Below are 26,518 nucleotides of genomic sequence, written 5' to 3'. Positions count from 1 at the left end.
AGCTCTTCAAAATATAGCAAATGTAGAATTAAGAACAGAAGCATTAAAATGAAGAGGCACTGTATTCACAGCTAAAAAAACGATTTTTTTAAAAGACACTCAGGGAGCTTTTAATCTCTAAATTAAATCTTCCTGTGTGACATTTTCGGGCAGACACAGCTTTTTCTCCATTACAAAATCCAAACAGATTAACTGGGCTTTAACCATACAGTGAGCTGTTTGCACACTTGAAAGAATGTTCGCAGAAGAAAAGTAAACAGTCTATGGACGTTAATCATATGTTTTACGATAACCATTTAGAAACCATTCCCTGTACTCCCATTATTTAAATGGGTGTCAGACTATGCTGCCATGCACTTGCAATACAGAGATGGCTGGATGAAGATCCTTTTAAACCTATGCAATATTAGCATTAAACGCAATCCAAAGGAAGCCCAATTGTGGCATATGGGAATAAAAGAAACATTGATTCATTCATTCATAGACTGAGTTTGGATGCATTATCTAAATATGTTAATCACAACTACAGCAATTCTTTGACAAGCTCTAACACGTATTCACGGTTTCAAATTTACTTTTTAATTAACTTGCAAGGATTTGGACTAACTGAAAAAAATGCCCTCTGAGGACTCTATGCAGTCTACAGAACAAAGACTGACACTATTACATCCTCTAGGGCAACAGGCTAACAAGATATATATTTTTAGTTAACAAAATAACTAAAATCTAGTCTTGTAACACTAATAAATCTAAGCAGGGTTGAGAGAGGGCCATGTGTCCACAATAATCAATTTGGACTGGAGTAAAATTTACCAGAATGTAGCAGTGGGATTAAAAATTACAAGAGAGCATTTGAACCTGTGACACTGGCAGACAAAAAGATCACTTAACACGATTATGCATTTTATTCATTGGCTAAAATCAGCAGCAAGCCACATATATAACTTGATGAAGTCAACAGAATGGCCTCAAGAATGTGGTTTTATAACTACACATAGGATTTAGATTTCATTTTTAAAAAACAGAATTGTTAAAAGCTAAGGTAAAAAACTGATTTTATCCAGGAAAAGAGCTAAAAAAAGTATTATAGAACCTTTAAATACTATAATATAAAAAGTAGTAGGAAATGACTCTGAAATTAAGAAGATCAAATAAACTATTCAAAAAGCAGGGCAATCTCCATTTATCCTCTTTTTAGGAAATGTTCTTTATCATACATCTAAAGTAATTTATGATATAAACCTTTAGTCAAAATAGCACCTCCAACATCAGTTATTTGGAACAGTGAATGCCTGAATAGCATTACAGACTGCTGCACTATTAGAATTTAACAATGGGGACAACGTGTCATTTCAGTTTCTAGATTTTGATCAACGTATTCCATCATACGCATAGATGTTAGAAATTGAACACACTGTTGTTATTAAAATGCGATTGAGGGCCTAAATGACAGGAGACAGCAGCCTGAGATCAATTACACAGTCAATATGTTCATTTTATTTATTTTTGGGTAATCTGCAGACAATTAGCTTTAATATAATTACTCCTAAGTGAATACTTTGCGTGTCCCCCCACCCCCAAAATGATCTAACTCTGTGATATTTCAGGAAGCTTCCTCCCCGCAAAGCCTAGCTCCTCATCAAACATTGTTCACCCTACCTGTTTTCGGATCTACGTCGGCTTGTAAGTGTGGAGGAGGATTCCCTGGTGTGAAGTGCTCATTGCTGTACGTAATAAGCGGCGTGAGAGGATGTACATGGTGTGGGTGCTGCACAACTGGGACTTTGTTAGACTGTGAAAAAAGAAAATGGAGAGTATGAGGGAAATGCTGTGTTAAGAATGCTACATAGCGCAAACATTAAGAAAGCAGTTTAGAAACACACACACACATACTCTGCTATAAAACTAGGCGTAAGACATTTGTACACAGTAAGAGTGTCATCAAAATAGCCTCAGTCCCCCACCCCCCACATTTTCACACAAGCTTATTAGTTCCTGCTTTTCCTAATGATCTGGTTCTCAAACTGTTTGCTAAAGATGTCGGTCAAGATAAGCTCATTGTTATTAAGGACCACCCTTTGGCTTGCAAAAGCCTGACCTGTAAAATGAAACTTCTTTAATCCCATGCACTGTATTGTCCCAGCACCCATTCCTGGTGACCTTGTAACCCATCTGTATGGTTTTCAGGACCTACAGACAGGCCACCCACCAATTTGGGAGGGGGGGCTGCCCTTATGGCACAGAAAGTAGTATATTGTGTTTGTTTGTTTTACTGTGCTTAGACAAAGGCAGGATGCATTGTGGTCTTGTAAGGGGCTTTAGCATCCTGAAATAAGGAAGCCTAAGGGAGCAATTGATTGTTGATTGTTATCGGGTATAGGAGTTAAAAGGATCACTTTCACCAATATGTACCTGCTAATAATGCAACGTTCAAACTGCTGAGACACAGCTCTCACCCACAGTCAGATGTGTGCATGCTGCAGAGTTCATTCCAGGACACACAGATCTAGCCAAAAGTGAGACCCATGTGTCGGCAGTTCAAAAGTTATATTAGCAGGCATGCACAAGCCAGAGCCAATTGTGCATCTGCTACACCCTGTAATAAGTTGCCATTCCCATTGGATCTTGTATGTTTTAAAATAAAAGGCAAATCTTTACAAGAAGGAAACGTGGAGGCCTGGCAATTCAAATTTCACCCCCAATTTTCCCTTCATGCCTTTTGAGAACAGGTAGTTCTATTATTTCCTTACGGAGAAACTATTTACATCCTCTTCTTTCATCAGAAGGACCAACTTCTGTTTTGCTTTGTTTAAAACTCTTTCCATATGAACCGGAGAACGGGAGAAATCGTTTTGCAGTACTTAGACCATTAAATAGAAAAGAACAACTGGTCACTGCTCTGTAGTAAAAGAGATTGAGACTGCAATCCTCTACACATTTTCTTGAGGGTAAGATCCTTTGAATTCAGTGGAGCTTACTTTTGAATAGCTATGTATGAAACTGTGCAGCAATGTTCAGTTCGAAGTACACTAATAAGCAGCTTCTTAACAATGAATGTAAGTACACAAAGTTTTAGGGCAGAAAAATGGCACGGTTATAAACAGATGCTTAAAGACATGAGGGCACATTTTTTTCTGTTATATTCCAAGACAACGTAAAGCTATTATTTATTTTTAAAAATAATGCAAACAGAATGCAACAATATATTTTTTTAAAGTGCTACAGTTTGTATGATACTGTAAGTTACCTTCACAAGATCACCAAGGAAAAATTAAGATGAAACAAGCAAAGCAAAGAACCATTTCACTGTGAGTAATCCAATTCTCTCTCTCTCTCTCTCTCTCTCACACACACACACACAGAGAGAGAGAGAGAGAGAGAGAGAGAGAGAGAGACTTATTCCCTATAGAGGATTTACAATAAAATCCTACAACAGGGACATTTAACCAGATTAGGTAGCAGCAAAGATAAAGAGGCTAGTATTAGATGACAAATGGATTAGAGTCAACTTTCATTTTCAAATGTGTCTTCATTTTCTTTTATTACTTTAAGTAAGGAACAATTTGCATTAACATCAAGTAAAAGGAATTACATTAAAAGACCGAGGGACAGTGCAGTGGTGCTCTCGAGCGCCACCTCAGTCCAGCACCTGTCAGTCTTTGCTATTATCCTCAGACTAGATTAGCAGCATCCATTGTCAAAAGGGTATGGATATTTTCAATGGAGACCATGAAACCTAGAATGTGTTCATTAAAAAACAATACCTATGTGTTTTGTTGATCTTTTCAAAGCACTTTTCAAAATACTGTATCAGTCATGTTTGTTTTTGCAATAAGATTAACAAAAGCTTTGAACTGGTTAAAATTAAGTTAAAACTTCAGCACAGCTATGGAGTGAGTGAGGTCTGCTTAATGCTACAGGAGATACTACTGAAAACAATCTATCTGGGAGGCTGCAATCCTAGGCACACTTAGTAGGGACTGAGTTCCAATGATCACAGGGAGACTTGCTTCTCAGTAAACATTCAGAGGAACACACAGCATGCATTCATGGGAAAGTCATGCTTTCTTGGCCTGATTTTCCCTCCTGTACAATGGGAATAAATACAACTTAACTCACTATTTTATGAAGACCATGCATTTACTGCCTATTGTTCTTATTTGTTGTTTTATGCTAACTCATTTTTAGAAGAATTTCGTTATTTTACGGCTTTTATTTCACAAGCTATTTCAGAAGCACAAATGAATGTCTAAAAAGTGGTATTCGAATGAAGCAAATGGGTAGGTATGTGTAGAAGGGTTTCTAACAGACTACAAGGTGTGGTGGTTCGCCCATCTTGTTCTGTGTGGAATTGTTCTAAATTGTTCTAAATGGGTGATGCAGTCAAGCATTTTAGTATCTTTCATCCTTCCATGAATGCATCTTGCATTTTTATATCTGCAAACTGTAAACTGTGACCTAATTAAAAAGAATGCACACACCAAAATGTTAGAGGAAAGTCACACTAGAGAAGAAGAAAATCCTTTGAGATTTGTTCTATCTCTTCAACAAGCTTTGTTGCTACACACACACACACACACACACACACACACACACACTGCCTCCACACTTCCTTTCCCTGTTTTCAGACAAATTGCATGCTTGCAGTTTTTACAGTGTAAGTATGTCAGAGTGTACTCAGTCATGTAGCTTTTAAACTCCTCAATGAACCATCAGTCAAATGTATCACATGGATTCTATGTAGAATTCTCAGATTCCATGTACTGTACAGCAGAATCCAGTTCACAGATCACACCTCCATAGCTTCCATGAGAAAGCATGGCATATAATCTGGCATGGCCAGCCAAAATATATGACATGGAACATCTTTTCACTTTGTGTGTATAGTTTGGACCACAACATACTAAGCCAGGTGTGACAAACCTATGAAAACTTTGGGAATGGTTGACGCATTTCATTAATAACATGCACTGCCTTAACAGCATCCATGGTCTACATGCCTGCTTCGGCATTAGACCTGCTCAGATACAGAAGTAAAATCATGACGCCAGCTTCTGGTGTTCCAAAGTTCATGAAATGTTACATACGACATGGTAAAATGCAAGAGCAGCTGATGGGGAGGGCAGCCTGTGGACCTGGCTTCCTGGTACTGGTTTCACTGAACTTACCAGGCCAGGAGCAGGGCATGGCAGCAGTGAGTTTGGGATGGTGACAGAGCACCAGTGTAACCCTCCCACCAGAGCACCCCCACCTCGCCCCCTCTAAGTGGCAGTAACACCAGTGGCAGGAGGTCAAGTCTGCAATACTGCCTGTCCCTGCCTGCCATAAGGAGAGAATGTACAATTCCCAAAGAAAGAGTTTAGAGAATAATTTGGTAAATCTTTACCTCTTTTATTGAAATAGTTGCCCAGAAGCTAATGTTCTTATGAGTGAGCACTTAGCTCCAATCCTCACTGTTCCTATAAATGTTTAGCATAAGCGATGCTGACTTTTCTTCACCACATCAAGAAATTTATGCTAGAATTCGAGTCTGAGGCATCTTCATAGCAGGTCTTCTGAGTTATCATCAGACTTGTAATAACTGCTTTGTGAAGGAGGGAAGCCTTTGTTTTCCTATTTCACTCCTGCTATTCTGAGTCCTGCCATGCCACGTTCAATGCCTGGAACAGCCTCACCTGGTTATTAGGGGAGTTTATTCCTGAAGGTTCTGTAGGTTACTCCCTTGTCACATCAAACACTCATTTGCCCTTCACGTACTGCCAAGCCTTCCTTTCCTGCTTTGTCCACCAGGTCTGATACCAGTGATCAGATCTCTGAATAAGCGTTCGGCACGCTGTTGGTTTTAAAGCAGAAGTGAAGCAGAACAACGGCATGGTGGTGATGGTTGTTGAATTTGCAAATTTGTACAGAAGGCAGTTTACACAAAACTGACACAGTACAAAATAAGATTTAAAAAGCAACCTAAAAACAAAATGCAGTAACAAACAAACCCAACAGCAGTTAAAAGCAGCAGTTTAAAAAAGCAGGTCACACAACAGAAGACTGGGAGTCATGAGTCTGCAGTCTCTTCCACTCCAGTTTCTCCTACCAACACTCGATTCAAAACTAGGGTCTGGGGCTGTTTCCACAGTTAAGAGGGAAACGCACCACCAGTAAGTGTGCTGATACATAGTGCTGACCACACATGGTTAAAACTAATCCATGTCGATCTATCTATATATGCATATTTCTATAGAAATGAAGCTCTCCCTTTGTTTGGCGGCCACAATTTAGTTTTGTCGCGGATAGAAGAGTAAGGTGAAGACAATCACTGAAGAAGGAAGCATTGGGAGAGGAAAGCTATGCTCGGTTTAAAGATATCCAATAATTTGCAAGAGGAAGGTACAAACAATTCTGGAAGCACTTCTGGTTGTGTAACAAACAAGGTTGGCTTTAAAAGTAGGATTATGGAATTATATTAAATAAGCTTTCACTGGGGGGGGGGAGTAGAGGCACAGGGGGAGACTATTAGCAATGTGAGTGATGAGAAGAAGATTAATCCTGCATTTGCTTCTCTCTTTGAAGTATACAGGGGGTTTGCCTGACTAAAAAGAGCAGTCTCTAGCACTATCCAATGGCTATAAAAGGTAAGTCAGAGAAATTAGATAAAAAGCACTATTAGATCATCTTAGCCCATCCCGTCTTCCAGATACTGTATGTGATTGTCCCCTGGAGTATATTTTCCTCTTACTTTGTTCATGCTTATTTTATAATAAAAGCTAATAGCTATTCTGAGAAAATTGAAGTTCTTTGGAAACAGCATCTCTTTTTTTATGCCATTAATGTCTATCACAGCAGTTCTTATTTTTAAAGTTAGTTATCCTAGTAGACGGAATTTAGAATAAATGCAAACGTAAATATAAAATGAGAGAATAAGGAAGTAAGGCACTCCTTTTGTTTTAAACTTGCTAATTAATGTTCTGGACTGAAAAGGCAAATCAAAATACAAACAACAGGAAAAGTTTGTTTTCCCCCCTTGATTGCCTATGCCTGAAGCAAAGCAAATTAAATTGCACTCATGGAATCAACAATGAAGTTACCAAACAGGAATTAGGGATGGTTTAGCACATGTATAAACAAAGATAACATAAACCATAGAGCTGAGTTTCCCATTAGAAATGTAAGCTGAACTGTAGTTGAAAGAACAGCTGTGTTGTGAGTAAATTCCTATACATTTCCCTCAATGCATGAGGTGGAGAAAAACCAGGGCATTACACATGCAGGGATACTGCTAGTAAAATTAAAGGTAATTGCACACAACAGCAATAATTACACATACAGCCCAATGCACTACCTTCTTATATGCCAAATGCTCAAGGGTACAGAAAGCTTTCAATAGGAACAAATCAGATCCATGCCATAGTTCATGAAGGTCACAACCCTGGGAAAGAACCGCTCACCTTCCAAGCATACTTAAAGCATAAACTTCTGTTAGCTTGCACAGCATGTCCTGTTAGCATCCTCCTGTCTACACTGTTCACATTTTGGATTGTGGTAAATTTAATATTGAATAGGCACTTTGCCCCAGACCTCTATGGCTCTAATTCTTCCTCTAGGATTCATATTCTAAGAGAAATGGAATCTCGCAACTCACCTCTAAACCTATGAATCACCACCACATATTGAAAACAAATGGAACTATAGCTTTACCTGCCTTCCCCTCCCCATCAATATTCCCTTAGTGCTTTATTTTTCTACACAATAAAAACTGGACTTGTAACTTAAAACTGCCTTTAAAAGCCTAATACACTAAAGCAAAAGAGAAGTCGTTTTGTAGGCCTTTTCTGTTAATCTTTGAGAGATTGCATTAAAGCACAGTCATCTTGGATTACTAAGCCCTTCCAAGGACAGCTCTGTGCACCAGCAAATTGTGCCATTCACAACACATTTACATTTAAGAACTGGTATTCTATACTCTTTCCAGATGCTCTTATTAAAACTCTGCACCATACTTATGGCAGTCGGTAAAATATCATTATGAGGTAACACGCTTACAACTAGAAAGATCCACTAATTTTTATTCTCAAGACTGAAATGCATAAATTTAATCTCATTTATCTTCACTAACCAATGAACGTTTTAAAGCTTTCTTTAGAAGTTTCTGGACTTTACAAATCTAGAAAAAGCAATGTGCAACATGTGATGTTGTTATTGTTATTATACAACATCAGCCACACTGAACATGGATTTCTCTCTTGTTTTGAGACACCATAAGTAACTAATTTCACAGGAAGAGCGCCTGAGTTTTGCGCTATTTCTAAATTTTATTTTTACCAACCTGTCTGCTATAACCTGGTTGATCCTTGCAGTCATAATTGGTTCCCAATGCCATATTTACAACAGAAATGTGTGTCTTTAATGTGCATTATTAATTCGAACAAAATAAGATTGTAAACTTTTTGAAACATGGAGCAGTATATAAATTACCTAAATAAACAAATACAACAGAATAAGAAAACAAAAATGTCACATTTTAGAGAATTCTGACACATTTAAAAGACAATGAATACAAACAAACTCTTCATCTTTCCCCCTTCCAAGTGCTGGACATGTTCTTGTGCGGAATGAGACCATTCTGTTTATCTACGCAACATGCACTTTATTGAAATAAAGAATGCTTTCACACCTGACTAAGCATTTTCTTCAGAAATCTACTTCTCCTTAGCCTATTATTGTTGATACAGTGCTCTGAACCCTTTCAAAGTTTAGTGTAGCTCATTTCTACCTAAGGTCTTGCCCTGTGCTCGCTCCCTATTGTAACTGAAGACAAGGCCTCCATTGATAACCATGGCTCCCTACACTAAAAAAAAGGGCTCATTTTCTTCCTTCACACAAATGACAACAGAAGCGCTGACAACCATGTGCTGGGACAATACTCCCCTAGCTTGGGTCTGACAAAAAGCAAACCACACACACACACACACACACACACACCCCTTCAAGGAGTGGCATAGGCACAGCATATTTCTACTTCCCTTCTGTTTTTCTCTTAGCAGCTATTTCCTGGTTAGAGGACTGCTACTATCAAAAAGGCCCTACCTTCCAGTCCCCATAATTCGGTAAATTGTTTAAATAAAACAATGCTGGCTTCTTGCTCTAAAATATGGGACAGCTAATTTAAACAAAGTCTGGGGGCAATGTTCACTGATATCCCATGTCCCCTGCCTCACTTCTACATGACACTTTTATACACTCTTTCTTATAGAAAGATTGCAAGACATACCCACGTAATTTAATAACAAAGACACATTAAGGATACAATCCTAAGAATACCTACCAGGAAACAAGTTCCAACAAACTCAGGGCGACTTGCTTCCAAGTAAACATGGCTAGGATCGGTCTGTAACTGAAATCATTAGGATTTTACCACTTGCTTAGGAGAAAGAAAGCTATACATAGTACCTCAAACAATAAGATTCAAACAAATGCATTTTTTTAAAAAAATAAGATTGCTGTTATTTTAATGCTACTTTTGATGGACAGAAAACCAACCGTGTTTCATAATAGCATGTGACATAGCCCAGAATGTACAGGTAATAAATGTGATAATATACATGAAATATTCTTTTACAGGGAGGTTTTATTTTATTTTATTTTATTTTGGGGTGAGTTCTAAATAGAAGATTTTGGGAACAATCAATATCATGTCAATCAGTGTTAGCTTTTAAAAGTTCTGCAAAAAAAAACCCTACAAGTTAATACATTAAACATAGTTTTCTTTATGAAGTGACAACAATGCTTAGTTTTTTATTACTTGAAACAATTTAGCAGCCTGTTAAATAACTAGCCATTTAAAAATTGTGGCCTACATAATTCCAGGTTAGTTTTACCAGCATTATAAAAGGATTAAAGATTGAAACCCACAGGTGTATGCCTAATACAAGAATTTGTGATGAAAAAACGGACAGCCATCACAATCTGCCCCCTCCCCACCTACCAAATTCTTCATGGAAACTTTGAAACAAGCACTAATTTCATTCTACTTTATATTTAAACTCATCTACATAATTTGTTTTAGGTTGTTATACAATGAGATATAATACGGATAAAGATCAAGAGCCCAGTGACATGATTTTTCTCCAAAGTGATGCTCGGAAGTACATGCATCAACCTCTTCTAAAACAGAGAAACAAATGTAACCAATCACAAAACAAGTAACAATACACACACACACACACACACACACACACAAAAAGCATATAGCTGTGCTTTGGAATTCAGGGATAATGTAAAGATAGAATGAGGTCGTGCTGTTTTGTTCCAAATGTATTTAGAGGAAAGATTGGCTTCCTCTTTCATATGAATCACTATCAATATAAAAATTATCTAAATGCTTTAGTTTTTGATTTCCAGAACAGGGGGGGGGGGGGGGGGCTGTGCCAATTCATGCACTTGTTTATGCAGGTCTCTATTATGTGCAGACAAAACAATACCACACACACACAAACTCGGCCCAGGCAAGGGAAAACATGATATTTATATACAATAGAAAAGCTATTCAGAACCAAAGTCTACATGTATTTGAGGATGAAGAGATGGTTTGGATAGAGTGAAATGAGAGAAAACTATATTAACTGCAATTCATATGTATGTAGTTTTTATCGCAACAGTAAAACAGCATTAAAAAAATAAAATTCAATATTATAAATTCTCCAAAATCCTATATAAATATTTCATTATTACATAGTCTATAAAATATCATTTTTATTAACTTATGTGCGTTATGTAACAGTTTAATATCCACAACTATAAAGAAATAGAGAGACGTTAAGCCAAACTTTCGTCTTTGAGAATCTTTTAGTTCACAAAATATTTAAACACACACACATACACACGACAGGATCACTGAAAACGGAAAGATAAAAATGATATATAATAGCATTTCAACCATTTTTTGAAGACATTAGATAGGGAAGGCTATCCATAACGAGGCCTAAACCTCAATGAGACAGAGCTTGGTTATTGCAGCATAGCAAGCAAGGTATGTTCTGCATCCCCTTAGATGCGTCCTGAAAACCCCCCGAATGCATTTTTCTTGTCACAAGCACTGAAGTATATGTATCTTTTCAACTAACATCTTTTGGATATTTTTGCAATGCAAATAATTACTATAACAACCTGTTGTCTCTTCTATGTTCCTAATAGAGTAAATGAACATTGTCCTCACTGAATCCAATTTATTTCCACATGGAACCCAGAACCATTCAAAAGAGCACATGTTTAACAAATCTACTCAAATTAACACCTCGGGTGAAGGTGTTATGTATGTAAGGTTAAGACTGTAGAAAATTTAAATACTACATTATGATTTTTTTTTTTAAAAAAAACCTCCACTGTGGAAATCAGGCACTTAAAATCAGCAGAACTTACTTTACTAATGTAAATACTTATGTCTGTCAAGCAGAAATAAGGCTTGGCTTCCAAAGCAGAGAATAACTAAGAGATGAAATACCTGCACAATCAAATAAAATTCTGAAGCAAACATAACAAATAAATAAAAAGGGAATGTTTTGTTATGCTACATACACCTATCACAGTACATATACAAAAAAATACATGCACGCATACACACTTGCTTTTGTTGGCAAGCTCCACTCAACAGCTTTAGCTCAATAAATACAACCAGCTGTATATTATGAAATGGCCTTTTCCCTATGACAACACTCCGCAACGAAAAAGAGAACTGCTCTCCAAGAAGAAGAAAAGGCAAAAGAAAAATCCCCTCCAACAATTATTTTTTAATTGTTCCATGCCTTTGCATGTGATGAAAAGGACATGCATGCTTTGTGTTGTTTTGTAACTATTACAGTATGTTAAGAACTGTCACTGACAAGTCATTCTACCCCCTCCCCTAAACTGACTCGCACTGTATTTTTTTTTAAGTATTGAACAAAGGTCACAGCTTGAATTGACTGTTCTATCTTCCTTTTAAAAAATGCTTCCACAGACACGAATAAAAACAAGTCACACAACTAGTTCAATGGTCAAGATGCGCTCTCTCTCTCTCTCTCTCTCTCACACACACACACACACTCTTAAACACAAATGCTACTCACCCAGCAATTCAAATTGAGATGCCAGCAGCCAAACTGCTGAAACAGAGAGAACCCAGAGGCGAGTGCTCCTCCTTTACCACTCAAATCTTCCATTCCCACTAAAATTGCATCCCTCGGGTACATAACGGCTTTGTCTTTCCCACTCTTAATCTCATAAACTTTTCCCCCCTTCACTGTCTAGATGCCAATTGTACTAGCTTTGTATTATTTCCCTTGCAGCTTTTCACTTTCTGTCTCCCTCCCATCCCCCGCCTGCGTTTTTTCACTTAAAGTACAGTCCTAAAAGATCAAGATGTTTCCAGATTTGAGGCCTGGCGTTCCCTGAATGCTCCGCATCCATCGTGACATCGGATGTCGGCTGTGAGGGAAGGTGTCTTATTTTCTAAGATTGTCTCTGCTGCGGATTTCGAAACTTGAAATAATCACTTCTGTTTTCTAATACGCAAATTCTCTTACTGTCAAACACACACACCCCCAACCGCCCCTCCGTTTGCTTGCTAAGGATAGCTAAAGAAGCAGTTACCTTGGAAATAAATGACAACGCTACTACGATTCAGATAGTTACAGGTAATGCTATGCGTAGTGAGGCGACAACGGATAGCCATGAGGGAACAGGAGCACCTAAGTGTAACAGGCAGTCACTGTCAGATCCCACCAAACAAATTTCTTCAGGAGAGACCTGCAGGAAGCAGTTGATTTTGTTATCATTTTGACACATTAGTAATCACTCTCCTTCGCCCCCAACTTTTACCAATATTAAATTTTTTGGTTCTTGGTTTAAACAGGGTTGGTTCACATGAAAACAGTATAAGAAATGCTCATCAAGTTTTCTACAGTCTCACTGTCTAAGGTATTTTGCTACAGCAAGCTTATTTTGGTTTCTGTAAGCATGAGCTTAAAACAGAGAGCAGATTCCTCCGCAAACTGAAAAATTGTGTCTTTTTTCATCTACATTCATAAGTTATCCATCCTTTGTGATAGGTATTGACGTAAGAAACAAAAATCGCAAAGGCAGCTCTGGTTTTTATGGGGGAATGCGGTCAAACCTATAGTGGCTACCTCTCAAAATACCTGACAAGAAAGCGCCAGTAATATGGTTAAGCACGATGGATAGGTAAACTATCTGTGGTTCAGTATCATTAGTAGTTCAGTGTGTAAGTTAATTTTATCAGAGCAAAAAAGTTTCTGAATTGTCCAAAACCCACAAAGAATTTATACTCAACTGGAGGAGATGTGAAGAAGATCTCTCATAAACCCTTATACCTTTATATATAGTAATATAACCTACACAATGATTTTTAAGACAGTTTCAAAACTTATGCTGCGCTAATCACTACAGAAGTCACTGCAATGTTGTCCTGCTGTATTAATTACTATCGTTGCTATTATTACTTTACAGGTGTACAGACTGATCTGCAATTCAGAAGTGGAGACAAAACCTTAAGAATCTGGAGACACTCGCCAGAATGTAATCAACGGAGACAGAAAGTTCTTCTGTTTGCTTTTCTTACCACCATCCTTTTCCGCACTTATCTGGCCTTTGCACGTAAAGTGTCAGCCAGCAACCGTTAAGGCCCTTAATACCAAAACAAAACCCTGCAATTTCCCTTTACATGGCAATAACAAAAGCAATGAGGCTCCAGTTTGACAAGTAAAAAGCTCCAACAACACGGCAACTAATTGCCTTCCCTCCCTCTATTCACAGCGGCCACCACACTCCAGCGGCTGCTTTTGTCCCACGTGCAATTTCTTAAGTAAACTGCAAGTTCTCTGGCTGGTGATGGACAGTTCCCAATCATTTAGCAACAATAACTTATAAAGTGCAGCAAATAGGATGGGCAGCTTTTAAACTGAGGCTTTCCTTTTCTTGGATATCCCAAAAACAGGAGGCAGAGGGAAGCAACATCGGGGAGGGGGGTGAGGAAGCACAACAGTATAATGCCTAGTATTTTTTTCTTTTCTTCTTTCCTATAAGCAATGCATGCACCTACCAAGTTTCTTCAAAAAATAGTTTCTCAGCAGAACTGATCTGAAAGCATTGCAGAGAGCAGTCATCTAGTTAACGTCCTGCAATTAAAATTTCCAAAAATATTTGGGTTTGCGGGTGCGGGGGGTGTTGAAGTGTCAGAGAAGTAAGCACAGTCTAAGAACAGAAACCCAACTAATTAAGAAACAAAATATCTGAAAGTTAGCAAAATAAGCTGTGATAGTACCTCTGTGGAGGGATAGAACCCTCCTCTTGTTGCAATGAAGTTGCAATTACACATGGGAGAGACCAAATGGATCTGCTGTTCAATATCAGATTCTTCTTAGGTCCAGCACACAGATGTTAAAGCAAACTTTATTATTTATGGGAACAGGGGAACAAGTACTACCATGAGATTTTCTACAAGGGGAGGAATCCCCCAAACATTCGTCTTCCCTAAGACAACTTTTCGTTGATGGAAGGAAAGTGATGGCCTTACTTAACCTAACCTTGAGGAGCAAAGCACTGAAGAATATTGTGTGTCTCCAAGAAGAAGAAAAAGGCAAAGGGTTAGTTGTTGATGATGACAGAGATCACTTTGTCCATGCTAAAGTTCCCAAACTCTGAAGCTTCTTTTAAAAGACAAAAACTCTTTGCTATGCTTTAAACCCGTCAATCTTAAAATGCTCCGAACAGAGAAAAATTAACATGCAACAAAAACATGCGACAGAAATGAAAGTATCAGTGCCGATTCATTAAAAGCAATGCCTCACTCTGCTAGCCTTGTGGGAAAGAGGAAAAGGTTTAGCTTACCATTTACAACAGTTTTAATCAGGATGCTTCACGCTGCCTGGTTTCAAGCATGCTGCCGCTTGTTATATTAACATACCTACATGATGTGCAATAAGACTGCTGTTGGTTGATCCACTGGAGGGCAGCACCCTACCTAAGCCATTCACCACTGAGCTGCACTGAGCAGATAAACACACGGGAAGCAGCTCTGCAACGCCAGCTCTTCAGAAAAGATGCTCAAGTCCAGTTCCATTCATAGAATTATCTCGCATGGTAGGAAAATGAACAATACTCGCCTCTCCCCCTGATTCAATGCAAATCCACAAAAAAGTGAAAAAAAGCTCTCGTTTCTCTCTCCCCTCCTTCCCACAAAACCCTGTATATTCAGTCTAAAGAACAAAAGCCGATATTTTGTTTGCCGACTTGGCAAATATAAAGGAAATCTCAGTTCTCCAAAGTTCACCTAACTTGGTGAAAGCACTGCTTTGCTGCTCGTCACTGAAATGAAGCTTTAATGGCTATTTGATGCCACTCAATTGGGGGAAGCCCGTGGTTCAATTTCAGTAAAAGGTAGAAGATTGTTCCGCTCTTTCCACCCCCTTGCTTACAAAACTTCCCCCATTCCCAAATTCCTGTCAACAGCAATAATTGAATTCTATTTTTATAAAGACTTTTAAAAAGTATAGCATAATGTCTAAAAAGAAGACAAAAAAAACAAAACAAAAACAGAAGCATTTAGTATGTAATTTTCCCCATGGTTTTAAGTAAAAATCACAGAAACTTGCGGATGTCTTCCTTTAAAGCGAATGGTCCTAACACATATTAAACCACCGCTGCGCGCCTTCTAAGCATAGTAGGAAAAAATGACTATTGATCTTCAAATAGCGATAATTGAAAAGATCAAAAAGATTAAACAAAATCACGAATGTGCTGACTTACCATGCTATGCTTTTTTTGTTGCAACTTTGTAGAAATTTCACTCAAAGAAACTGCATCAGAGGTGTCAAATTTTTTAGCGGAGTGTGATCGTATTACTTCCGCCGCCCTGCCTTCCAATGCTTCAGAACTTTTTCCCCTTTCTCTTTTTTGTTTGTGGTACCTAGCTTTTTGCTATAGACTTTAAAAGCCTTCAGCTCAGCAAACCAGCACAAATTATCTTGCCACCTTGCGTAGCTCTGATGCTTTGGCCGCTAACTTTGGAAGGCCCTTTACTACTGCATCAAAATTAGCATTGTCAAAGCAGTTAATGAATATTAATATTGTATTTGTCATTGGAGCTGGCCCGTTGCTGAACTCCGAGTCATCCATCAGGGACAAGATTAAGAACACAATTATTTCTGACTGACAGGGACCAAATCTGCTAGAATTTTTTTTTTTAACAATTCGGGGGGGAACCCCCTCCCCCCACAATATCATCATCTTAAGGTGTCTCCCAAGAGACCGGCAACTAGATTAATACTCTTTTAATGAAGTACAGATCATTATTTGGGGAGGGGGGGGTGAGATATAGACTATTGAAGCTATTTAGTTATGCTTATTGTTAGATTTTTATTTTTATTTTTTTTTAAAAAAATACAGACTGCATATATTTTTTGACAGCTGCCCAGATTTTTATTCATACTGTTCTAAGAAAAAGAAGACTTTTCTGAAATCTTTTTTCCTTAAAAAAAAGAACAGAGAATGAGCAATTCATCCCATCTGGGATAATTTTCCATGTCTTCACTTTTAGTCTAGCAGCTCAGAAAAGACAGCACAGTAAATAATTCCCACACAATTTTGACAAGAGACACCTTCATCAGCTACAATTCCTTCTACTCCAATTCCCTAGTTTCCAAGAACTGTCTCACTCACTTTATTCTGGATGAACCATTACATTTACAGAAACTCTTAAATTCCCTTTTAATGGTGACATCTTTCTGTAATAAACACACAGGAAACAACACTTGAAGAACCCAAGAACAACCATTAACGAACCAGTAAGCGGAAAGTGGTCTCCCTTGGACTCGGAAGAGATCAAACTTGTTAATTTGAATTCAACCAGGTCCCAACTTTTGAACATGAAAAGTCGTGCATTATGCCTTATGATAATTAATGGATTCGTGAAATCAAAAGGAGCGAATGGAAACCGAAGGAAATACTGGAAAGATTTTGAAAAATGACCACACAGAGCTGAGCTACTAGAGCAGTTCAACGCTCGCTGTTTTAAAATAAATCACATCTTAAAAAGTTGTCTCTTACCTGTTTTAACCAATTTATCTGTATCCACTGCTGTATCCAATTCACCCACCCACCCACCCACACCCACACAGATCAAATCAGTTACTTAATTTATATACCTGGGCATGTGATTTTTACAGGCGCGTTTTGGAACATACCTTTGGTGGCTTCTTTTGCAGAAATTGCTCCCGAGATCATATTTGTTAATCCTCCCCCTCCCTCCATTTTGGGGAGAAGTTTCTTATTTTAAATGTGGTAAAAGGGGGAGAACGAAAGGGGATAAAAATGACAGATGTGATAGCTAATCTGTCCAATGAATCATGGGGGTCTAGGTAAAGCTGTTGAGGCTACTGCGCTAATCTACAGCTCCCACTGACCAGCCTACTGGCCCCCTAATACCATTATCAACCCTTAGATGAACATTCTAAATTAGAGTTTTGTTCCAAAAGGGTGTGAAGTTGACCTCTGGTGCCAGGAAACCTCTGCCGTACATACAGATGGAAAAGTTCTTATGATTTTTTTTTTAAAAAAAGAAATCTCCTTTTCAAAGGGATTTTGCATTTGCGTATGTGTGTGCCCTCTCTCTCTCTAGGAGCAGTTTTTATGGATACCATCAACTACTGCCTTGTCAAGACAAATAATAATAATAATAGGTAACAAACTTCTTTAGTATATTGATTTTTTTAAAAAAACAAGAACACTGTTGCTGAGTTTTGGGAATCATTTCCACCCCCAGCCACCTCTTTGGTACAGGGGGGAAAAAGTGCAATAAAACGCAATCTTCTTTCAATGCACTTTGTCTAAGCAGATTTTTGTTTCATTTATTTGGGTTTAGGATGCCTTCAAAAGACCGACATACCCATACATCATTTTCTTTGTCATAAAAATATTTTTTGGCCATTACCAAATGTTAATCGTAAGCATCCAAAAATTGCGAAAGGTAGAATAAAGCAATATTTATTTATATATAATAATTTTCCTATGGGTTTTAATAATAGGGTGAACTTCCTTTGTCTTAAAATCCATTCCCCCCGCCCCTCAGTGTGAACAAGCAACACTGCGGTAGGAAAGAAAGCTGAGTAAGAAAGGAAAAAGAAACGAACATTTTCTATCATTTGTATACCCTCTTTTGGAGTAATAAGAGACTTATCATCTTCAAGAGGTACTATGCTTTGGGCTTTGTTCAGGCCTATTTATTCTACATTAAATGGAAATTTACTTCGATGCCTGTATTACCAAACCCGATACTGGTCACAACAGTAAACCAGTAGCTTATAATCTTCAATAAAGCCAACATCTCATTTCCCCTTAATAATATGTTAGAGCTTGCAAATTTTTAGGTCAATATTTACAATTTGGGATTTTGTGGATACCAATCAACACCATCAGACACCTATCCCCATCTCAGTTCTTAATAGGCTGCTTTCTCTGCCTCTCTCTGCTTCCCCAGCACGACTGCATCAGCACTAGTATCAAATTAACTCTCCGACTTTGAAACTTATTGATCTGCTATTAAGACACCAGTGAACCTGATGAAATGAGTGCTGTAGGTGCAGTCAGGACTTCAAAGTCTCACACAGCCACATAAAACAAGTGCCTTTGATCCTAACTCCGATCTGCTGAGGGTTTAAAGCCCAATTCTCCCTAAGCTGCCCTTCTCACTCGTCATGTCTGATGTCTTACCAACCAGCGACTTGATAATGTTAATAATGCAAATTTTAGCAAATGATTTTTACAGTGGCAAAATTAATTATATGAATTTATGCTCCTTTCAATTTGGGCATCTGAAGTACAAAAAAAAAAATCATGGCAGCAATTACAGTTGCAAAAAAGAAATGCTGCTCGTGTTATGCATTTAAACTATAACAATTTTTGGTATTTGTACTGGCAAAATCACACTGAAATACCTACTATTTACTGCAAATAAAACTGAGCTTTGGGCTAAAAGTTACACAATTATTTTAGCCTTCTTGTACAATGTGTAGTGGGAACTAGCAGCTATTTGCAAGCTTCACATATTCACTTTTCTGTCTTTTTGCCACTTGTATAAACGAGTCCTTGTTTGTTCTTCATATGAATTCCAAATAACTTCATGCAATATGTTCACATTAAATAACACTTTCTTTAATGCATGTACCTTGGGATATACGATTATTAGGTACAACAAAAGGATTTCACACAGTTTATCAAATATAGAAAGAGGCAAGCATCATGTTGCCTGAAAAACAGAATAGATCAGTGCTTAAATACTAAAGATTAAATACCGAGGAACTTAAATCTATATATTTATAAGTTCACTTATGTAGATTCTATTATATATTAAATCAAACAATCCTTTGTGCCACTAATAGATTATAAGCATTTTCTTGAACATCATACTGAAGGCAGAAATCTAATGGAATTATAAAAGTAAATAATATATATGGTGAATATTTGCTCTTTTTCTCCTCATGGAGACACACATTATTTAGTCAACAACTTTCTGTATTAGCATAGCAAAAGAACAATAATCCTTAATACTTAATCAACGTCAAATATTAGGGCAATTTTTGAAGAACATTTTGAGGGAAGGTACCTCATATATATATATTTTTAAGCTGTGTACAGGAACAACTTTACACAAACTAAAGCAGCAATCCTGATCCCACTGAGCATAGCAGGTTTACTTCTGTGCAAGCATGCAAAGGATGGTACTCTAAAAACGGTTCTTTTTAAAAATCAAGGACAGGAAAATTAAGAGATGTATTGTTATACCTTTAATTTCCCCAATATATTCCTTCTGAGGAAAACATATCTCAACATTTCTGCCATACAATTCTGCCATATTTTTCCCCTCAGAAGGAATATACTATGGTGCTCAGCACCAAAATATTATTTTGTAGAAATACTGTTTCTAGAAAACTATTTCCCCCCTTCAAGAATTTGTTTCTAATAAAATTTAAATTAACATGGGGGGGGGGGAGAGAAGCCCTAAAAAGATATTGCTATGTTGATACTCACTTAACCTACTTGCAATTCTAAAGAAGTCAACACTTGATTGTGACAATGTTCAAAAGAATTTCCTATGCCACAAGCACAGTAAAAACTTTCACCAATTAGTGCAGGAAAAAAGGAGGGAAAAGCCACAGCGCTGGTGCTCAAAGAGCCAGGCCTTGCGGCAAAGCTGTCATGTCGAGTGGATTGATCAACAGGACCACAATTTCTAATGGCATGTTGTCATGAAAAGTCAGCCACGGGGAGCCACCTGCTTTACTGCTCGTAGACAGCTAGGGAGAGGAAGGGGGAGCCTTTCATACCTATCTTCACTAGACCCTTTTGCTGGCAATTTTGGAAAGGGTCTCCTGATTTTTATTCAGTAGGAATATGTCATGTCTCCAAACGCATTACCCAGCCTCTAAGATTACAGTTTTAGAAGACTGGAATTCTCATCTTCTCTCGCTCTTTTACAGACACACACACATACACACACACACCTTTTTTTTAAATAGAAGAAACGGTACCTTCACTATCACACATATTCCCAGATCTAAAACATTTCCGTCGCAACTCTAAACCAATCACAACTATAACTCATGCCTGAAGACAGTGTAGACTACCTGCCTTTGCCCTCAACAGAGATCCTATAGTTTGTTTGACACAGAACATGGTACTGGCATTGTTCCAGTTTATATGCCACCATATTTTTAGGAACTTGTTACACATTAGACCACTGTGTTGCTTGAACTGTGGGCAGACACCAACAGATGAAATGGTTGATATTTTTGATTTTTAAAGTATTTTATAATTTAACAAAACAAACAATATTTTGTCTCAACTCTGGATGGAACACAACTGAAAGCTGAAGAACCTTCTGCCAATTTACCATCAAACTGAGCACTGTACTGCCTTATTCAAGAAAATTGTGCTAACCTTTGGCTTGTACTGTTTTGACTGAGGAAGCATGGGTATTTTGTCATTAGAACAAATACTAAGGACAAATATTATACCATCAAATATGATATAAGGAAAATTGCTGTGGTAATTATGGCTTAGTGGAACAAAAAAGGCAATGTTGTGTCACAGAAGAAAATAAACATATCCAAGTTGAAAATATCTGTGATTCAGTAGACAAACTCAGAGCTTTTATTTACCTAGACTTCAATGAGGACTAGCAATAGGTTTAAATTTTCAAGGTATTGAACATTTTCTATCTGTTTATTTGAAAGCATCTACAGTAAGACAATAATAATAATAATAATGTACTGTGTATACCAATTTAATGTGTGTGTTTTTTTACCAACACAAATCATCTATGTACAGAAGAAAAAAGTCAAATAAAAGTTAAAGAACTTTCAAGTTCATGTAAGCAACCCCCAATTGGCATGCAAATCACGTACTGTAACCTTTTATCGGTGCAGCCTCTGGTCTCATCAGTCGATGAAATTCTCAGCCCGCGGCAACAGCTTAGCCGAGGGACGCAGACCAATGAGAAAATATTCATTGTGTTAGCATTTCAAATGGCGAGAAAGGAAGAAGAAGCGCTAACTGATCACTGCCCATGGAATTAATTGGATATTCCAAGAATAATGTCTCTCACTGAAGATCCTTGGAGGCCGAGCACGAGTAGAGACCACATTTTGTGCGGTGCCTTCAAAAAAAGACCGCTTGGGGGGCAGTGGACATATTAGGGGTTTAGCGCATTTCCCTAAAGGCCAGAAAATAATCAGATGCACTGAACCAAACTCAGCTAATCCATTCCATAATTATACACACAAAATCCAATAAACTTTGTCACATTACTGGAAAATTAAACCATTATAGCAAAGGCATTGCTATTGTGCATAAGTTTGGGGTATGATTTTGGTTCAAGGAACATTTTGATGAAACACTGAACTTCAAGGGATATTGTCTTTAGAGTCTAGAATGAGAATAGTGTAGATTTGAGTCTTCTGTTTTGTTTCAAACTTTTCTAGATGCTTCCGTCCTTTATATAGATGAGATTTACGTTTCAGCTTTATCGCACATAGTCCAAGCCTATGCAATGACCCCGTGTGATATTAGTATATCGTTCCTTAAGACACATCTTACTTCAAGCTTTTCAAGACTTGTTTGCTTTCAAACTCAAAACAGCATAAAGAATTAGCATTGTTGGGGGCGCTAGAAGATTGAACTAAGACTTTGACTTGGTCCAAAGCAGTAGCCTTCTGGATAAACAGTTGCTTGTGCAACTGAATAATCTCCAAAAGGTAAAAAGAAGAAGAAGAAGAAGAAGGGGGGTAAGAAAGGGAGAAAAATGAGATTAAGAACCTTCCCAAATGTTCCATCTTTCCTATCGACCGCTGGCCTAGCGTGAGGTGTCAATTTTGACTCCAAAGAGAGCACACGAATTCGCAGCGGTCCCATTATGCGGTCTCTGCGCTCATTGTAAATTCTGTCAACGAAGTCAATCTTATTAACTTCCGCACTGGTTCACACATGACATTTTCTTCAATTTTCTTGCTGACATCAAAAACATCAATTAGCAGCCCGAAAATAGGAAGGAACGAATGACAGAGCCTGATAACGTCAACTATTTGAAGCCAAGGGTAAATCTATTCTCCAGTTCTGAATGCGTTCATTACAATTGCATTTTCAAAGAAGACCTCCAAATAGCAAAGAAAATTAAATTTATCATCTAGAAATGCCTAGAAATTGTTTTTTTAATCCTATGTCTATCTCTCAATCCCAGAGTGTAATACAAAGTATCGTAATTCATTTTTATGATAACATGCCACAACTTTAATAGAAAGTTTATAAAATATGCAGCCCCTGCCATACTTCCTATCACACAGAAACTAGAAGGGATGAGAAATTTGTCCACCAGATTGGACCACTGCCTTGTCTACTCATCGGTTCTTATAGGCTGGCATAGAACTGAAGGGGGGGGGGAGAGTGAAAGAGAAAGGACACACACCGACATCTAGAGAAATGAAGGAATCATGGGCATTGCAGCTTTAGACTAACTAGTGTCTTTAAAACAGTAGCAAGCAGTAAAACACTTTAGGGGGGGAAATCCTTCCATTTGCATTTTTCCCATCTCAGATAAAGCAAACCCAACTCCTCTTCCATTAAAGCAAAGGGAGAAGTCCACTCAAAGACTTTACACTACCTGTCAAAACCTGAAAGCACATGTCTTCAATCATCTCCTTGAACTTCACTAACTGAACTATTAAACCCATTTCATTTTATTGATGTTTTCAAAAACAAGAACTTAAAAATATCTTCCCTTCACCTTAAAACACTTAAAACCAAAATGGAACGTATGCAGTACTCAACAATTAATTTGTGGGGAGGATAGCAGCCTTAACACGACTGTGGGGGAAAAAACACACACGTAATACCAAGCTGCTGATTTAACGAATTTTTTTTTTGTTCTTGTGTCTGCTTTGTGAGACATCGTAACTTTCATGCTTGTATTACATCTCCTAGGGAGTGAATGAAAGCAGCTTCAGTTGGCTACCAAAGACACTCACTCGGACTTAATGCAAACAGAAAGAGCAGCTACACCCTGATAAACAGATCACATTCCTTCAGCCCATTGATTTTTTGATCTTTTGACATTTTTTAGTTGCTTCCATTCCCTTCCTTGTCTTTTTCTCAATGTCACAAAAGACAAAAATGTCTAAACAATTGATGGTGGGGATATCTATTAGCTGTCAACCCGACTTTTTTTCCCGGCACCGACTAACAAATTCCCAAATAGAATGCCGAGAACCGGCATGACGATGCGCATCACAGGAGTTATTTCAAAGATAGCTAATCATGATCTAATGTTTTGTCTTTACCAAGCAAAACCTTGCTAGGAAGAAGTCAAGTATGGGAAATGTGGAAGCAGAGGAGGAGAGTTCTGTTGAGCAAGCTGATACTATTTCAACCGTGTTGATACACAAACCAGGAAGGAAAATAATTCCTGAAAAGTTGCGCACAGTTCTTGGAGCTTTCGTAAGATTATGAGACACAAGTACTTATCCTGCCTTCTTACAAAACAGATCACATTCATATAGGAAATATTGAAGAATGTTCAAAAATATGGATAATGGCAATGAATCGAAGCTTGAAAAGATTTTTTTGAGGTTCAAACTGGTTGTCAATATAACATCTTATTGAAAAATCAGTATTATTAATTATATAAATTATAAATTACATAAGTAATCATCAAACCGATTCATAAAATATATTATTGCACTATCATTTGCTAATGACTAGAGCTTCTCATGAACCCAAAATGAAAAAAAATGTTCAATTAGCCATGTATTTTAGTTTATTACAGTGCAATCATGTGTATTTTTACCCAGAAGTAACTGTCACATTCTTCAGTCGGACTTACTCCCAGGTAAGTGTGTGCAAGGAATATAAACCAATATTTGAAATTACTGCTGTCTAAAATTACTGCTTTTGATTTCTTTCTTACTCCCCAATAAAGCTAAAAAAATTAGCTGAAAGAATTTTCAAAAATATATTTGCAAAACAGTTTCCATCTCCATCTTCTCGGAGACAGATTCTTGTGCTTTTTCCACATTGTTCTAAACATAAACAGTGACACTCCGTTGAGTGACAATTCTCTGTCTCTAATCTTTTGTTTGAATCAAAAGAGTCATTTTGAATCTGGTAAGATAATCCACTGGGGTGTTATCTTGCACAAACTCCAGTGAAATGAAGGAAACCTACGCGAGAACACGCACATTCAAACGTACATGCTCTTGTGTGGTTTCCATTGATTTCCGTGTAACTTGTGTGGGGAAACTTTCCCAGCGGATTGTGCCCTAGCGTTTAAAACAAAGCTCTAAAACCTTTCAGGAGCAAGAGTTATACATACTTTTAAAGGGTCCTCTCGGATGGACCTTCAGCAACTGCATGTGGCGACTATTACCACTGTTAAAAACGAAACTAAGGCAATGCAAACGGATATGTTAATCAACATACAAGAATGCTTCTGTTCTGCAGACTCAATGGATTTGAGTTGGACTAATTCTCATTGTGAAAAATCTTCCAGGTTTGGTGTGCTTCTATCGCAACAATCCTTAAGGAAAATAAATTAAATATTTTGAAAAGTTTGTAGTCTTTTCATCTCTTCAAGAATACTGAACATTATTTACATGTGATGGTTTTATATATGTGTAAACATTTAGATAGATAGATAGATAGATAGATAGATAGATAGATAGATAGATGATAGATAGATAGATAGATGATAGAGTTATATTTAATTATGTGAGGGTATTTTACAGCATTGAAAAGTCTACTGGGTTATATTTGACTGTCAGTGGCAAAGAACTGACCACAGGTTACAGATAGGATGAACTGCGGTTATGTTTTTTCAACCACGCGCTGTCCTTGAAACGGAGGCTGCATACGGCTCCATTAGATATAGCTCCGGTGCTCTTGATCTATTATTTACAAAGAATAACCCTTCACTGCTTAAGTGGCGACTTCTACTTCATCCTTCCATTTCAGACGCATCAAACAATTTGGGAGGGGGGGGGAAGAAGGGGGAAAATAAGTTCATAATACAATTTTATGCAAGTGAAAATAATACTTGAGGGTTGTTGGGTTTTGTTTTGTTTTTTTAAAAAGGCAGATTATCTGAAATAAGAATGTTCTTGTCAGCAGAAAATGAGACAGCTTTGTTCTGCTAAAAAAAAGTTATCTTAAATTGATGGTAAACTGTAGATACTAAAATTATTTGTGGCCTTAAAACAAAAATAGATTTAGAGCAGCATACATTCTTATCTGACTATAGAATAAACTGACGGTCCCAGTGGAAGAATCTCTTCTAATATGAGCATTTTTCCATTGAAATATTGTCTCTGTAATGAATAAAACTATTATTTAAGCCTATTCAATCTAATTAGGAAGCTTAGATCTCACCTTTGAATTGAACTTTCAACTTTCTGATGCCAATTAGAAACTATTTTAAAAGTATTTCCCAATTAAACAGATTCCTGTGATCATTTCTGACATAAGATAAAATAGAGCGTTTCAGCAAAATTCTGTTAGTGTACAAAAGGGAGATATGACTATGCAATGTCTAAATCTTACCAAATATATAGACTGGATTTGGCATCTTGCCAACAAAAAAGCTGCTTAACTTCCTAATGTCCCTGCTTTATCTCCACCATATTTGACAACAGTATTAGAGCTACAAATTCTTTTTTATTATTATTTAATGTACTTCTGCCTTCGCTGAGTTATTATATTTTGCCACCAGCTATATTCATACAATGACACAGATGTTTGTTTGTTTAAGAAAGTAAACCGTTTAACAGTGAAGTGTTCCAGACCACTGACTGTCTTAGGTGCACATTAGAAACTTTGTCCCATGGAATAGGTGTCCCATATATGCAAACATGTGGAAGAATAAGGGCATGGCCCGATAATACAGAATTTATTAGATAATTCTTGATATGTTTTAGATACAGTAAGCTTAACA

The 26,518-nt window shown here is 37.5% G+C and overlaps 1 protein-coding gene across 38 annotated transcripts in view; it reads right to left on the bottom strand.

Moving 5' to 3' along the window:
• TCF7L2 (transcription factor 7 like 2) overlaps window positions 1-26,518 on the bottom strand; it is a 201,906-nt gene that overhangs the window by 33,129 nt on the left and 142,259 nt on the right. For 23 of the 38 annotated variants that reach the window (XM_028730231.2, XM_028730232.2, XM_028730237.2 and 20 more), the window contains exons 5-6: window positions 9,317-9,385; window positions 1,660-1,792 (exon numbers count right to left, since the gene is read on the bottom strand). In XM_028730231.2, coding sequence (XP_028586064.1) covers window positions 1,660-1,792; window positions 9,317-9,385 — 202 coding nt within the window. Of the gene's footprint in view, window positions 1-1,659; window positions 1,793-9,316; window positions 9,386-12,095; window positions 12,261-26,518 lie in introns of those variants that run through there. The other 15 variants (XM_028730241.2, XM_028730242.2, XM_028730243.2 and 12 more) reach the window with 3 other exon arrangements.

This window comes from Podarcis muralis, chromosome 6 (genome assembly GCF_964188315.1).
Source record: "Podarcis muralis chromosome 6, rPodMur119.hap1.1, whole genome shotgun sequence".
NCBI lineage: Eukaryota > Metazoa > Chordata > Lepidosauria > Squamata > Lacertidae > Podarcis > Podarcis muralis.
Note: the sequence above shows the minus strand (reverse complement) of the source record. Positions and strands in the feature narration are given on the sequence as shown.